Source organism: Raphanus sativus, chromosome 6 (assembly GCF_000801105.2).
Source record: "Raphanus sativus cultivar WK10039 chromosome 6, ASM80110v3, whole genome shotgun sequence".
NCBI lineage: Eukaryota > Viridiplantae > Streptophyta > Magnoliopsida > Brassicales > Brassicaceae > Raphanus > Raphanus sativus.
Window position 1 is genome coordinate 34086568 of NC_079516.1, and position 17063 is coordinate 34103630.

Here is a 17063-nt window from a genome sequence, read left to right on the forward strand (position 1 = left end):
TCCCTTCAAGTGTATTTTTTTTAGACGACCTTTTACTAAATCGTCCAGTGTATTTTATTTTTAGACTACCTTCTACTATTTTTAGATTACCTTATTTGTAAGTCGTCCAAACCTACCAGACGACTTATTTGTAAGTCGTCCAGCTGGAAAACCTTCCAGACGACTTATTTGTAAGTCGTCCAGCTGGAAAACCTTCCAGACGACTTTTTTGTAAGTCGTCCAGCTGGAAAACCTTCCAGATGACTTATTTGTAAATAGTCCAGCTGGAAAACCTTCCAGACGACTTATTTGTAAGTCGTCCAGCTGGAAAACCTTCCAGACGACTTATTTGTTAGTCGTCCAAACCTACCAGACGACTTATATATTTACAAATCTATACAAAGACAAGTTCAAATAAATCATACACAAGTTAGAAAATCTATACAACGACAAGTTCAAATACAAATACACAAATCATACACAAGTTAGAAAATCTATACAAAGACAAGTTCAAAGCCATACACAAATCTAATCATACATGCCCACGAACATATCACCATCCTCATTATCTTTCAAATGATGATCAACAAGCTCCGTCCATATAACCACCGCCATATTATCCCTCATATTCTTCACATTGGACCTAGCAATATCTTTAGGGCTAAAGGGGACCCCAAGAGCATGACATTCAATGTACTATAGAGCGTACACGCCACAATCACCATTGTTGGCCGTGGGTACATCTTTCAGCCGTCTCTCATATGTGTATCGCTCCAACCCGTATTTGACCCTTCCTTCGTCGGTGTCTGCGCACTCAACAAGCAGATAAGGGACCATCTCGAGAAAAGGCTCCATTATCTCATCTCATGCTTCTGGTATGGTACATGTAGGTATGCTGTCCCAGACGACTATGTGCCTGTTAGGGATTGATATCCAAATAGCAACCCAATGTTTGTTGTCCAAGTTCACTGGCGCATAGATATCATCAATGTCCTCCCCCCACTTCTTGTTTGATTGGCAAAATGAAGGCATTGATCCGTCATAAAAACTCGAAGCCCCACCAGGTAGCATTCTTCCTAAACCTTTGTGATCAGGTTCCGATGCTTTGAAGAACAGATACTGGTCTCTCCAAGACTGGGAAAAGTTGTGATCCAGGAAGCACATTCGCTCGCTCCGGAAAACTTGTGGGTTCTCCTGATACCTCTGCCTCAGCACATTAATCCAAGCATCTATATGCTGCATATAAAATAATACAAGTTAGAACCTTCCAGACGACTTTTATCTAAGTCGTCCAAACCTACCAGACGACTTATTTGTAAGTCGTCCAGCTGGAAAACCTTCCAGACGACTTATTGGTAAGTCGTCCAGCTGGAAAACCTTCCAGACGACTTATTGGTAAGTCGTCCAGCTGGAAAACCTTCCAGACGACTTAGATATTTACAAATCTATACAAAGACAAGTTACCAGACGACTTAAAGATAAGCAGAAGACTTACTACGTCTTCCAGCCATCCTTTGGGTGTCCGGAGGATGTGATACCACCAAGTTGGTGATGTACGTGGTTTGTCCTCTTGCTTAGTGAAATAATGACTGCAAACAAAAAAGCAATCAGTTTTGGTAGACTAAATCAAGCTATTATGGGTAAAGCAATCACTTACGGATCAGTTTTCAACCAATCAGCGAGCTCCTTCAACTTAGGTCTGTTTAGTGTGGGAAATGGATTATACTTTGCCACTCTAAGGAGTTTCTTTCTCTCTGCCGTATAAGGAGATATCTGCGTGGGAGCAGGTTTCTTCGTTCGTTCACTCCTTGCACGCACAGAAGCAGTGGGAGCTGTTTTGTCCAATACAACCAGGCTCGGTTCTGAAACTGGAACGCTTGGATCGGTGGAAGCGAAGCTCGGTTGTTGATCGTTGAAAGCGAAGCTCGGTTGGTCAGTGGAAGTGAGAGGAACAATCTCTTTGGAGGTGACACCATCTGCTTTATCCTCCGGCAAGATCTTATATACCGAGATCGCCTCATCTGCTGTATCCTCCGGCAACAATCTCTGCAATAAAAGTTGCACACAAATTAACCCTGGACGACTTAAATAAAAGTTGTCTGGACGACTAGTTGACCACAGACAACTAGTCGTCCAGACAACTTTTATTTAAGTCGTCTGGACAACTAGAAGACCCTGGACGACTTAATTCTTGTTGGGAGAGGATTTGATACTAACCTCTTTGGGCAGAGGAGAAGGCTGTTTCTTTTGAGGAGTAGGCTGTTTCGTTTGAGGAAAAGGCTGTTTCTTTTGAGGAGTAGGCTTTGCCTTTTGAGGAGTAGGCTGTCTGGTTTAAGGAGTAGGATGATTGGTTTGAAGTGTAGGCTGATCCTTTTGAGGAGTAGGCTGATTGGTTTGAGGTGTAGGGGTAGCCTGTTTGTTACTAACTCCGGTTTCTGTGGCTTGAGGGTTATGCTGTTTGTTACTAACCCCGGTTTCTTTGGCTTGAGGGGTAGCCTGTTTGGTTAGAGGTGTAGGGGTAGCCTGTTTGTTACTAACCCCGGTTTCTGTGGCTTGAGGGGTAGGCTGTTTGTTACTAACCTCGGTTTCTTTGGCTTGAGGGGTAGCATCTTTGGTTAGAGGTGTAGGGGTAGCCTGATTGGTGACACCAACCTTCTTCTCCACAGCTTCCAATCTATCGGACATCTTCCTAATCTCCCTGACGCACTTCTTAAACCCATCTTTCATCATGTCAACTACGTTAGAGGTGTAGGAGTTGAACATACTTTCCAACTCCTCTCTGGTCACCCAACTAGCCTCTTCTCTAGCCTCTTCTCTAGCCTCTTTAGGAGCCTCTTTAGGAGCCTCTTTACGAGCTTTCTTCCGAGGTCTCTGATTGTCTTCCTCCTCCTCCTCCACCTCCACCACAACCATCTCTTTGGCTCTTTTCGATGGAGTCACAACCTTAGGTTTTGTACCAGTGACTTCCCAGCAATCCATGGTCCACTTCCACGGTCTCCGATCATACATGACTTTAATGATGTTCTCCGCGGGCACGTCCTCAACCTCAGAGTCCCATTTTGGGCACATTTCACTAATGTCCTTCTCAACAAAGTTGATCACGCGGGTCTGCAGTAAATAGAAGAAGAATCGAGTTAGATATTTGAAACAAAATACTAAATAGACGACTTAATTATAAGTCATCTACTAAGTCGTCCAGCTGGACGACCTTCCAGACGACTTATTATAAGTCGTCTACTAAGTCGTCCAGCTGGAAGACCTTCCAGACGACTTATTATAAGTCGTCTACTAAGTCGTCCAGCTGGAAGACCTTCCAGACGACTTATTATAAGTCGTCTACTAAGTCGTCCAGCTGGAAGACCTTCCAGACGACTTATAATAAGTCGTCCAGCTGGAAGACTTTCCAGACAACTTAATTAAGTGAAGATGGAAAGGTACCTGACTCAAGATAGCAGCTTTCATGAATCTGCGGCCTCTGATGCCCTCGTAAGCCAGAATCGGTGGAAGCGGTGGAAGCGGACTGTTTAATCTGGGACTACCAATACTAGCACCCATTCCCGGCAGAGCTGTGTACGCCCAGACCTGAAGAACTTGTATAAACCCATCCACGGTGTAACAGCCAGTAATCTCTTTGTTCCACAAAGAGTCCATCAGCACCTTAAACGCGACTCTCCCCCATGGATAATTCTCAAACCGTTCTAAATCCATCACTAGCCTTGCCAGAGTAGATCGTGTAGCGGTTGAAACTTTCTCCCTTCAATGAATCCAGTGAAGATGGAAAGGTACGCGAGCCGCTTGCGATCTTCCGTGGACCAATCCCCGCATCTCTTCAGTGCTGCTATTATCTGATCAGTAGTTGGCCCAGCTTCCAGATGAACTCCCATCATCCCCCAGAAAGAAACCATCTCTGGGGTAACTTCACATTTTGGTGTCTCAAGGTCCTCGATGTACTCGCAGTTTAGACGAGTGAGGTTTTTAAACTCTAACAGTGAAAACCTCACAGGTTCTGGACCAACGAGAGACCGCATCTCATACTTCTTCTTAATGTCCAGCTTTAAACAGAGCATGTGGTGAACCAGCCTTGAAGCCCAACCAAATCCCTGCTCCTTGAACTTGATGAAAACTCCCAATTTCGACCTCTTGAGCTCTTCAAATTCATCATCAGTGAGAGCTTCCCTAAGAGCAGTATGCAACCTGTTGTTATCCGTATGATACGAAATGCTATGCTGGGGTTCTGGCTCTTCCCCTAATGTGTATAACCTACGGGGGAGTTCTGGAATATCCATCATTTTTGTCTGCAAAATAATCAAAGACAACAATAGAAGTCAGAACACAAGCTAAATCAATCACGCCTTAATTGTTACTCCAGACGACTTAGTAGACGACTTTAATATAAGTCGTCTGGAAAGTCGTCCAACTGGACGACTTAGTTGACGACTTATATTTAAGTCGTCTGAAAAGTCTTACAAATGGACGACTTATATTTAAGTCGTCTACTAAGTCGTCCAGTTGGAAGAATTTCCAGACGACTTACTTACAAGTCTTCCAGTAGAAAATTTTCAAGCGGACCTGATTAGTCGCAGAAGGAGTTGGAATACTCGTCATTGTGGTTATAGATCTGAAAAAATAAACGTGAAACGGTGAGAATGAGTAAATTGATAGAGACAACGTTTTATGTTCATCTTTTCCTCGAGATTGATGACTTACCGGCGTTAGGGTTTACAGAGAAATGGCGCTACGGTTTACAGAGAAGAAGCGGCGGCGCTAGGGTTTAGAAGAAGCAGCGGTGCTAGCTAGTGTTTAGAGGAAGCGGCGGTGAGAACGTTGGTGAGCACGGTGGCGAGGGCGACAGTTTGTTCGGAAATAGTGGAAGCGGGGGCGCTAGAGTTTAGAGGAATCGGCGGCGCTAGGGTTAGAAGAAGCTGCGGCGACAACGGTGAGAATGAAGTGAGATAGATAGCCGACGTTGAGAACAATGGTTTGTTCGGAAATAGTGGGAATTCGAATCGCCTTTGATATCGCCAGTGAGAGAGAACTGTTAAGGTTTCTGAATTTTGCGGAAAATGAAACAAAAAAAAAATCACTTTATATATTGGGTAAATAATCCGGTTAGCTTTAAAAGTACATTGGTAAACTTTAAGGTTTGGTCCGGTTTAGACGACTTATTCTGGCTGATAATGTACATCAGACGACCTAATATTTAGTCGTCTGTGCACAGAAGACTAAATATTAAGTCGTCCCAGACCCTAAAATGAACCCCTAAACTAAAATGACTAAATTAACTTACTAACCACGTTATAAAATCAAATTATACTTCAATAGTGTTTACTATACACAGAAATGAACGCGCTTAGGTAATTTTAAAAATTTTCAAAAACGGTTTTAATGCTTTCCAAAATCTAACCCTAAGAACACATACAATACTACAACATATGTTGATGAAACATAAACTAAAGAATATCATGACTCACTACTTTCACTCATCTGGGCTGAAAACAATTGAAATTTGTTATATATTAATTTATATCTTTTAAGACATATGTTAATTACATAATTCCAATTTTTCACTTATCAAAATATTTTTTACAAAATTTTTAAATTATGTTTAAGAATAACTATCCAGACGACTTTAAGTTAAGTCGTCTGGACGATTTATTTTCAAGTCGTCTAAACAGACGACTTGCGAGGGGTATAAACGTAAAGAAAAATCCGTTTTTTTTTGTTCACAAGGAGATAGTTGTAATTTCAATAGCCTTTTAGGTTACTTTTGCCTTTGACCCAAATTGGGGTATTCTTTTGGGTTTGACTCCAAGTTTTGAGTCATACTTGGCAATTCTCCCTTTTAAAATTTACTTCTCTTTAAATAATAGAAATGATTCAGATCGAATTTTGGTCTTTTATTATTTGGGTTTGATTTAGATTTTGGGTTTGTTGATAAACGCCTTGGCCCATTTAGGGTCTTCTGGTTTTCACGCTACTTTCCGCAAATGCAGCTGTTGCGGTTGGTAGCGTTTGATAGTGTTTCAAAACAATTATACAAATAAATATAAATCGTTTCAAACCGTTCTGAGCCTTTTAAAATCAAAAGCTGGTTCCAACTAACGTTTGCAGGTGAAAAAGTAAAATTATTTTTTCTAAATATTTTGAAATTAAAAACTAAAAATGGAAATGTTATAAATAAAATTATATACACATTTTATATATTAATTTAAATTCACAAACAATATCATAGTTTATTTCATAAAAACTTTAAACTAGCTATTCATTAGAATTATTTTAAAAATTAAAAATTAGTATACATACATATATAAAGATACACACATATATAAAACGAAACAAAATATTCTTTTAAAAGTTTTAATATAAATCTTCAAAAATATTAAAATTATAACTTTCAACTAATTAAAATAAATAAACATAATATTATCATAATCATATTATATTAATAATTATTATATTTAATCACAATAGTATGTTTTTATACATTTTATAATGTTATAATATGTTTATATTAGTAATTTATTACTAAACTGCTGCAATATCTCATAATCAACTAGTCACAAATATTCCGCAAACATAACAATTTTTAAACGTTATACCAGTCATACAAAGCGCTACATAACGCTTGAAACCGCAAATTCTCGTACCTGCAACCGCAACTATTTAAATTTAAACCGGTCAAACCCTTAATTGTATGAAAGATACTTTTGTGTGTTTATATCGGAATCAAATTCATTCATGCAAATAAAATTAGAATCTAATGTTAAAAAAAAGAAATCTATTCTATTAATTCTTCAACATGACCAGTTGATATGGGTTATGTCCAATTTAAAATTTTAATGATACATACTTTTTTAGTATAACTGCATCTAAACTGAAATATAGATTGTGGATGTAACCACCACTCATATTGCCTAATTATCGGTGGCTACTTTTTGTAACTGATATATATCTTATTTAATCAAATATAAAAAAAATTAAATAAAGATGCAAATAGTGGGAGATAATAACTTAATAATCATCTTGCTCAAAAAAAAAATAACGTAATCATCTTAAATACCGTTACCTACCCAATTCACCAAACATAATCATCTTCATTTTTTATTTTTTGAGTATTTATTTAATAAACAAAAACATTCAGGGAGCATTGTTGTATTAAATGAATTTGCCACAAATGTATATTTATGCAATATGATAAATCCAATATAATTATCAAAACTTCTTACTAATCATTTTAAAATATGAATACAAATAAAAACACAAATATGATTATCAAAAAGTTATATATGATTACAAAGAAAGATACAAATATAAAAATAAATTTCTGAAAACATATGTAAAAAAAATATAACGGGTTTATAAAATTAGGAAAATGATCAGCTGATATTATTATAGAAGTGTTATTCATAAAAATTATATTTTATGAATTTTAAATAGGTTATTCGATTAAAAATAATTATTAAATGTAATTTTACTTAAAGTTAGTAAAGATCATATTAACTCATTTACACACACACACACACATATATATATATATACATATATATAACAAAATATATTTAAAAAAATCAAACATTTTTCAAAAAAAGTTGTCAGGTTTTCGATTCAGGTTAGATTTTATATTGGTTTTCGGATATAACACTTTAAAAACCATCTGAATGTATATGCCAGATATAATAGATAGTGAGACTTTGATTTTCGGGTCGACTACGATTCATTTTTATGGGTACGAATATTCTTAATAATTATGTTAGGTAACTATTAAGTAAATAAAATATGTTACAAATTTTAGAAATAAATTTAAAAAATAATTTCTAAATATAGATGGCATAAGTGTATAGTTATGCAACCTAACATACTTAATATCGTTACAAAAAGTTATATTAAAATATTAAACACAGATATAATTATTAAAAATAACAAAACTATAAAGGTTAATTTTTTTAGAAAAAGTAAAATAAAAATATACCCGCCCTCGCCCTTTGAAACTTGAAAATCAATCATGGGAGAAGTCTCACTCCGTCTTCTCTCGTCGGCGTGCCTCAAGGTCCGAGTGGTCGTCGCGCGTGTCGGTCTTCTCGTCTTGACAAGTGTGCGTGCGTCGCTGTGGCACAGCGGTTGCGTACAGTGAAAAGAGATAAGAACAGAGTGAGTAGCCAAGTTTCGATGAGGAAGGTGGTGGCGTTGACAAGTCAACTAAAGGGGTCTCCACTGCATCGAGTGAAGTGGACCCATAAGATGGTGAAGTTATTGATAACCGCGGTGTCTTATACATATATATATATAGGTGAACGTTTGCGGTTAAAGTTAATGTCTGAGATGTTTCTCCTCAGCAGTGTAAGGATAAAGTTTAATGATTTGAACTAACGGTATAAGAAGCTTAATGATATGCTTGGTAAGGGGAACTTGTTGAGAATCCTAAGCTTTTGGATTCTATTGGTTACTTGAATGATAAAAAAAGAAGACAAGGATGATGTTAAGAAAAGTCACGAGTTCCATCCAAACAATGGGAACAGGTTGCATTTGCCTCATGAACTTGCTTTGCAGCGTTCACGCTTAGAAACAGAGATGATCATGATGGAGAAGCAGGATTGAGTGTAGATGAGTTCATTACATAGGTGGTGGTGCTTTGAAGAAGGCTAGAGATATCCAATAGCAATGAAGATGTTGACCAATGCAATTAGCTCTCTTTGGCTCAAATGCTTTTTCCTCAAGGTGGGGCAAAGAGTGAGAGAGCAGGTTTGATGAATAAGCAGTGGATCGAGTCTCGGACTCTGCAGTTGGATTGCTGGAACTGGAGAAACAGAGATTTAGGTGGGAGATTTTTAGTAAGAGAAGAGATCAAGAACTCGAGAGAATGCGAATGGAGAATGATTGGAGCTGAAACAAAGGGCATTGGGTGTTGAGTTATAACGAAACTGGCTTCATTTTGGTATATAGGTTAATGAAGAATTGTTTTGTGCTTTGATTGAAACAGTCTCGAGACTGTTGTGGTTGCATTCAGTGATGAAGTTTGAGAGAAAGGATTGTTTAGTGTAAGCACATCTCGCTCACTTCCTTCATGTTAGCCTTAACGCTTGAAGTAATCTTCAACTGGTTAAGGTTATTTTCATCATTCTGCTGTATTATCTCTGACATATTAATACATTTGTCCGAATGTAACAAATATTTCATTTCTTGTTTTTGGTTGGACTTGGATCCAGATAACCTTAGGCAGTTAATACTTTGGAATCATATCTTACTCGACAATCTTTCAGTTGGATTTGTCTCAGAAGAATCTTGAATGCAAAGATATTTCTAACAAAAGGTAGGGAAGTCTATTCTATGGATTGGATTGGTGTATATGTTTATATTTATGGGCATTGTTGATGCAAAAATGAACCAGAATATTTATTTACACAGAGTATGTGATCTCCTAACAGAATCTTCAGACATTAAGGGTCCCTTTCAAGAGGAAGAAGAGGGAAAATAAGAGAACATCACCACTTGTGCTGAGGAATAAAGTCATGAACAGCCTGCAGTGCTGCTGTCTTAACTTCAGGTAAATTCAGCTTCAAAAAAGAAAACACTTAAAACATTAAAAAAGAAAACACAGAACATGTTATGATTAGGAAGAAAGTTTCCAGAGGTGCATTAACACAACAAAGTCCAGTTTCGAATCCCATTATTCAATTAATGTAGGAAGAAAATAAAAATTATTTTGATAGAGACTCAAGTTGACAAATGAACTTTTCCTTTCTTGTTAGAAGTTATTATATGGCATGTCTTAACACGAACTTGTATTACACTGACATTGTCTTCCCTTGACCAACATACAAGTAGAAAAGTCTTGGCTGAAGTAGAAAAAAATATGAATTGGTCTGCTAAGAAGGCAAACGGATCATCTTTAAGACCCCTCTACCTTTTCTTCTTAGAATAAGCTTGAGAGAGAACAAAGAAACAAAGAAGATGAAGTTGCAGGAGTATCTGTTCTTGGTGGCTATTTTCTCCCTTTCTTGTACACAACCCATCAAGGGTCAAACCAAGCCCGATTGCCTAAAAAAATGTGGAGATGTTACAATTGAGTTCCCTTTTGGCACAACTCCAGATTGTTACCATGACGAGGATTTCAAACTCACATGTGACGAGACTACTAAGTTATTATCCTTTAATGGCTTGGCTGTGGTCAACATTTCTCACAGCAGCCAGATAAGCATCATGGTTCCTCCATCTTTCGCTTGCTACAACGAACAAGGACTTCTAGAAAAAGGCGTTGCCTACTACAACGATGGGCTTGGAAATTTTACTCTCTCCGACAACAACACCCTTTTTGCAGTAGGCTGCAACACTTATGCTTTTGCGTCAACTAATGGAACTCGGAAAAGCTCATTCGGATGCATATCGGTATGTGAAAGTGAACAACTTGTAACAAACAGAGAATGTAATGGTGAAGGTTGCTGCCAAAACCCCGTTGCTGCAGGGAGCAGTTGGTACCTAGTCAGCCCAAATCGCTTTACCAACGGCAGTTCTGTGCGTCCCTTTAGCAGTCGTTGCGTGTACGCCTTTGTTGTTGAAGATGGAAAGTTTAAGTTCAATGATATTGAAGATCCAAAGTTAAAGTTAGATGATAAAGGATTGGTAGATTATACTTATCTTCAGACTATGAAGTTACCTGTGGTGTTAGATTGGTCTATTGGAGGAGAGACATGTAATCAAGTTGGAAACAGATCAATCTTGTGCAGTGTTAAAAACAGTATATGTTCTAACTCTACTGTCAGAACCGGTTATGTCTGCAAATGTGAACCTGGTTACTATGGGAATCCATATCTGATAGACGGTTGCAAAGGTACATAAACTTTTTTTCTTTTTTTTTTTCTTAGGTGTTTTTTTGGCTTATATACAGTTTCTGTGTTTGTATCTTGCCAGACATCGATGAGTGTACTAGTACTACCCATAAACATAACTGTACAGATAACAAGATCTGTAATAACACGGACGGAAGCTTCCTATGTCCTTGCAAAACTGGTTACCACTTAGAAAACGTTACTATGGGCTGCCGTCTTACCGAGATTAACGAGAAGCCTGACTTAGGTTCAACAGACTATGAATGGGCTCAGATTTTTCTTGGTAAGCTTCCCTAACTGGTTTGGGATTCTTTATTCTCTACAACAACTCGCTCTAATCATATATGTGTCATTGTGATTAGGAACAACCATTGGCTTCTTGTGCATTCTGCTTGTGGTTACTTATATACAGCAGAGGATGAAGCACAAGAAAAACGTCGAGCTCCGTCAACGCTTCTTTGAGCAAAACGGTGGCGGCATGTTGATACAGCGACTCTCAGGAGCAGGGCCATCAAACGTTGATGTCAAGATCTTTACTGAGGAAGGCATGAAGGAAGCAACTAGTGATTATGACGATAGCAGAATCTTGGGCCAGGGAGGCCAAGGAACAGTCTACAAAGGGATACTGCCAGACAACTCGGTAGTTGCTATAAAGAAAGCTAGGCTTGGAGACAGCAGCCAAGTAGAGCAGTTCATCAACGAAGTGCTTGTGCTTTCACAAATCAACCATAGGAATGTTGTCAAGCTCTTGGGTTGCTGTCTTGAGACTGAAGTTCCTTTGCTGGTCTATGAGTTCATTAACAGTGGCACTCTTTTCGATCACTTGCACGGTTCCTTGTTTGATTCTTCCCTTACGTGGGAACACCGGTTGAGGATAGCAGTGGAGATTGCTGGAACTCTTGCTTATCTTCACTCCTCTGCTTCTATTCCAATCATCCACCGTGATGTCAAGACTGCTAATATTCTATTGGATGAGAACTTAACAGCAAAAGTAGCTGACTTTGGTGCTTCAAGATTGATACCGATGGATAAAGAGCAGCTCACAACTATGGTGCAGGGGACTCTAGGTTACCTAGACCCAGAATACTACAACACAGGGTTGCTAAATGAAAAGAGTGATGTTTATAGCTTTGGAGTGGTCCTCATGGAACTTCTCACAGGCCAAAAGGCATTGTGCTTTGATAGGCCACAGTACTCAAAACATTTGGTGAGTTACTTTGCTTCTGCCACAAAAGAGAATAGGTTGCACGAGGTTATTGATGGGCAAGTGATGAATGAGAGGAACCAGAAGGAGATCCAGGAAGCTGCAAGAGTTGCTGTTGAGTGTACAAGGGTGACGGGAGAGGAAAGGCCAAAGATGAGGGAAGTAGCTGCAGAGCTTGAGGGCCTGAGAGCCACTAAGACCAAACATCAGTGGTCGGATAACTATCCTGAGCCAAAGGAGACTGAGCACTTGGTTGGTTTAGGGATCTTATCAGCACAAGGTGAAACCAGTAGCACTGGCTATGACACCATCAAGAATGTAGCAATATTGGACATTGAAGCTGGCCGCTGATTAGGCCACACTCCCTTGGAACCTGATCAAGTTTCTTATATCTTCTTTTTTATACCAAACATTTAAACCTTTGTGCTTGATAGATTCTTGATCTTCAGGTCATCAATCAGTATGTTTATAACTCTCCTTCATTAATATTTGTACACTTCACTATAAGAATAATACATTTGAGTAATGTCTCCACATGTCTTATTTAATTGCTTCTAATCCCACATGTTGTGATCATGAGCCTTCCTACACATCTTCATTCTTCACTAAGTAAGAAAAACTTTATACTTGAAGAATATATTAATTAGAATATATTATTTTAATTAATCATTTTAAATTATCAAAGGGTTTCTCTGTTTAATAATTAATAAAAGCATATATATTGTCTGAATCTTTACCATTTCTTCTCATTAGAAGATTCCTTGCAACTACCAACCGTCGTAAATCATTGCAAAAATAAGTCACATTGTTAAACTGTAGCAGATGTAGATGTTGGGATATAATATATGGGCTAGTTTGAGGTCCTCCTTGGCTCCTTGCTTTACATTGACATGGTCTTGTTTGAGTAGCTGACTGTGGAATAATGTTCTGCCAAAATGAGTCAATAAAACATCTCAAAACTTGAGGTTTATTGCCTATAAGAAATAGACTTCAAAAAGAATAAACCTTAAAAGAGGTTCAAAGTTATAGAAAAAAAGATCAAAGAGAGGGAGAAGATGAAGATTTATGATCTGTTATTGATAGCCATTTTCTTTCTCGCTTATACAAAGCTGGTCAAGAGCCAATCATTGTCAGGTTGCCAAACTAAATGTGGCAACGTCTCAATCGAGTACCCTTTTGGCACTTCTCAAGGCTGTTACTATCCCGGCGATAATAGTTTCAAACTCACATGCAACGAAACAAATAAGCTAATCTTTGGCGGCAATGAAGTGATCAACATCACTCCCAGCGGCGAGCTACGCGTCCTGGTTACCAGATCCTATGTTTGTTACAATAGCCAAGGGAACCAGACTGGTCGCAGTAACCGGTGGACTAGGCTTGGTAACGTAACATTCTCCGACAAGAACAGATTCACTGCAGTGGGATGTAACACTTACGCGTTTCTCAACACTAACGAAGTTACTCAGTTGGATGCATGTCAACATGTAACTCTCCTAGGGAGACAAATGGATCATGTTCTGGTGGAGGTTGCTGCCAGACTTCTCTTCCTAGAAGGAGCAACTACTTCAGAGTAAGGCCATACAGCTTTTCGAACCATACTTCTGTTCATAGCTTCAACCCTTGCAGCTACGCCTTTCTAGTAGAAGATGGTATGTTTAACTTCAGATCTTCAGAAGATCTTATGAATCTGAGGAATATCACAAGGTTTCCTGTGGTATTGGATTGGTCTATTGGTAAACATTCATGTCAGCAAGTTGGAAGCGCAAACATATGCGGCTGGAACAGTGTATGTTCCAACTCTGTCCGTGGAACCGGTTACATCTGCAAATGTAAGGAAGGGTTTGATGGGAATCCATACCTTTCAAATGAGAACGGTTGCCAAGGTACTTTAGATTGTATATCTTTTTTCTTTATTTATGCTTTTGAGAGTTGATTTTATTTTTTTCCTGATACATTTCTTATTACCAGATATCAATGAGTGTACTACTAATAGTACTATCCACAACCACAGACATAACTGTTCAGATTCCAGCAACTGTGTAAACACCATGGGACACTTCCTTTGTACTTGCCCGTCCGGCTTCAACTTAAATGCCACCACCAATAGCTGCATGCGTAAAGGCAATATTATGGATGGACTCAAATTTTTCTTGGTAAGCTCCCTAGTGCCCCTCACTTGTACTAGAGTATTTATTTTTCTGAAAAAAAACTTACTGTAATTAGTAATTTTTATGTTTTATGTGATCAGGAACAACCATCGGCTTCTTAGTCATCCTACTTGTGGTTATCTGTGTACAAAAGAAAATGAAGCACAGGAAAATACTGAGCTGCGAAAGCACTTCTTTGAGCAAAATGGTGGTGACATGTTGAGACAGAGACTCTTAGGAGCAGGGCCATCAAATGTTGAGGTCAAGATCTTTACTGAGGAAGGCATGAAGGAAGCAACTAATGGTTATGATGAAAGCAGAATCCTAGGCCAGGGAGGCCAAGGAACAGTCTACAAAGGAATATTGCCAGACAATTCCATAGTTGCTATAAAGAAAGCTAGGCTTGGAAACAGCAGCCAAGTAGAGCAGTTCATCAACGAAGTGCTTGTGCTTTCACAAATCAACCATAGGAACGTGGTCAAGCTCTTGGGCTGCTGTCTAGAGACTGAAGTTCCCTTGCTGGTGTATGAGTTCATTAACAGTGGTACACTTTTTGATCACTTGCATGGTTCCATGTCTGATTCATCTCTTACATGGGATCACCGCCTTAGGATAGCAGTGGAAATTGCTGGAACTCTTGCTTATCTTCACTCCTCTGCTTCTATTCCAATCATCCACAGAGATGTCAAGACGGCTAATATCCTCCTGGATGAAAACTTAACTGCAAAAGTAGCTGACTTTGGTGCTTCAAGACTCATACCCATAGATAAAGAGCAGCTCACAACTATGGTGCAAGGAACTCTAGGCTACTTAGACCCAGAATACTACAACACAGGTTTGCTGAATGAAAAGAGCGATGTTTATAGCTTCGGGGTAGTCCTCATGGAACTTCTCTCAGGTCAAAAGGCTTTGTGCTTTGATAGGCCACAGACCTCAAAACATCTTGTGAGTTACTTTTCTTCTGCTATAAAAGAGAAAAGGTTGCATGAGATTATTGACGGTCTAGTAATGAATGAGGATAATCAGAAGGAGATACAAGAAGTTGCAAGAATTGCTGTTGAGTGTACAAGACTGATGACTAGAGTATCAAATATGACATTTCTAGCAAAACATTTCTTCCAATTAAAAATTAGTTGAAAGGGTTATCATTTAAAACTTTACCCTTAAAATTGGATGCTAACCGATACCCTTATATTCTTAAAAGGGCCTTCAGTACAACTTTCATCTTAAGTACAACCCTGATTCTTCTTTATTGCTTGGTGTGATGTATATAAGAAACGAGAATATACAGATCATTTTAGTAAAAGATCAAATATACGTAAATTAGGTAACTAAAACCAAATAAGTGATCCGAGATATCAATAGTACAAGAACTCCTAAGGATCTATCTTATTAAAACAGAAACATTCTGTTGGACCTAACATTTATTTTGTAAGTTTTTAAATTAAATACACATTTATACTTTATAGTTAAACATACATTAAATCACTAATGTTCTTTTCTTTATACTACTATCCATGTTTCCAAACAATATACTTATTTCTTTATAATACTATCAATGTTTCCAAACAATATACTTATTTCTTCATACTACTATCAATGTTTCCAAACAATATATTTTTTATACTACTATCAATGTTTCCAAATAATACAATAATTAATCTTAATTATTTTATATCTATCATTTTCTCTTTAAAATTTTGTAGAAACGTCATAATTTCATAAATTGCAAAATAGTGAACTTTAAAATTTCGATTATAAGATTACAAATTATGAAACTTTTACAATTTAAATCCAATTAGATTACATATCGGTCATCCATCAGTTTAATCGATTAGTCTCGGGTTTTAGTGATTTTTTAATATGAATATTTTAAAAACATAAATTGAATTGTCAGATCTCCGATTAACCGGTATAATCACAATCGGGTTGAATTTAAAAATACTGATTTAAATACAAAAATATTTTAAATACACACTCTTTAAAAATTACCAAAATATTTGTTAAATTATTAGTAAAATTTTTCATCGTAAAATATCCCGCGCTTCAAAAGCGTGGGTCAAAATCTAGTATGCATTAAAATCAAACCATGTCTACAAATTGAGAAAACAAAGCCAAAGTTAGAATATAATATACAAATGTCAGAGGAGACTAATTGGATTGTTTGCGAGCATCCCCATTGATGAGTTCTAGGCCTGAGGTTCTCAAAATACATATATAAAGTACAATTATATATATATATATATATATATTTTTTTTTTTTTTTTTTTTTTTTGAGAACTCCAAACCAGAATTTGTAAATGGAGGTGCTCTAAGAGGAGATAAGTGATAGAGCCGTTTGAGAAGTAAATATTGCAAAGGTTCTGAAAATATTTGAAGTAACTGCAAAACAATTGAAAAACGTTTAGCAAAAAAAAAACTGCGAAAACAACTATATTTTAGTTCTAATGTAAAATATTCCACATGTATTCAGTCAAAAAAAGTATTCCAACTGTGCCAAAGGTGTTAAAAATCAAACATTCAAAATAAATTAAAAGAATCATCTGACCTATTCTTCTGAGCATCTACATCAGTGATTCTTAGATGAATTTCTATGACACACAAAAAAAATTATAAATAAAAGAAAAATAAGAAAGAGAAAATGAAGAAGTTCTAAAACTAGTATCTGCAAGAACCAGATCTGAAACAATAAGCTCCATGTGTTTATCCATGAATGATCAATTGTCATTTTAAAGTTTGAATTTAATTACATAACTGGTTTAAAATAAAAATAAAACTACTTTATTAACAAGAACCTCAATTTAACATATTCACTGATGTAGGTGCTGTAATTGTACGCGTTTCTTCCTCCTGTGTAATTATTTACGAGAACTGTATCTGTTTTATAAAGAGAAATTTTTGGATTCACCC

General features: G+C 37.3%; 1 protein-coding gene and 2 pseudogenes across 1 annotated transcript; 2 read left to right on the forward strand and 1 right to left on the reverse strand.

Annotated features, from left to right (window-relative positions):
- Positions 1-507: 507 nt before the first annotated feature.
- On the reverse strand, positions 508-4488 carry LOC130496167 (uncharacterized; annotated as a pseudogene).
- Positions 4489-9841: 5353 nt separating this feature from the next.
- Positions 9842-12490, forward strand: LOC108830014 (putative wall-associated receptor kinase-like 16). The gene is made up of 3 exons (XM_018603627.2): positions 9842-10804; positions 10885-11085; positions 11165-12490. Exons 1-3 carry the CDS (start codon positions 9928-9930, stop codon positions 12355-12357), a joined length of 2271 nt encoding a protein of 756 aa, XP_018459129.1. The 5' UTR covers positions 9842-9927; the 3' UTR covers positions 12358-12490.
- A 523-nt stretch (positions 12491-13013) lies between these two features.
- Positions 13014-15405, forward strand: LOC108830013 (wall-associated receptor kinase 2-like; annotated as a pseudogene).
- Positions 15406-17063: the final 1658 nt, after the last annotated feature.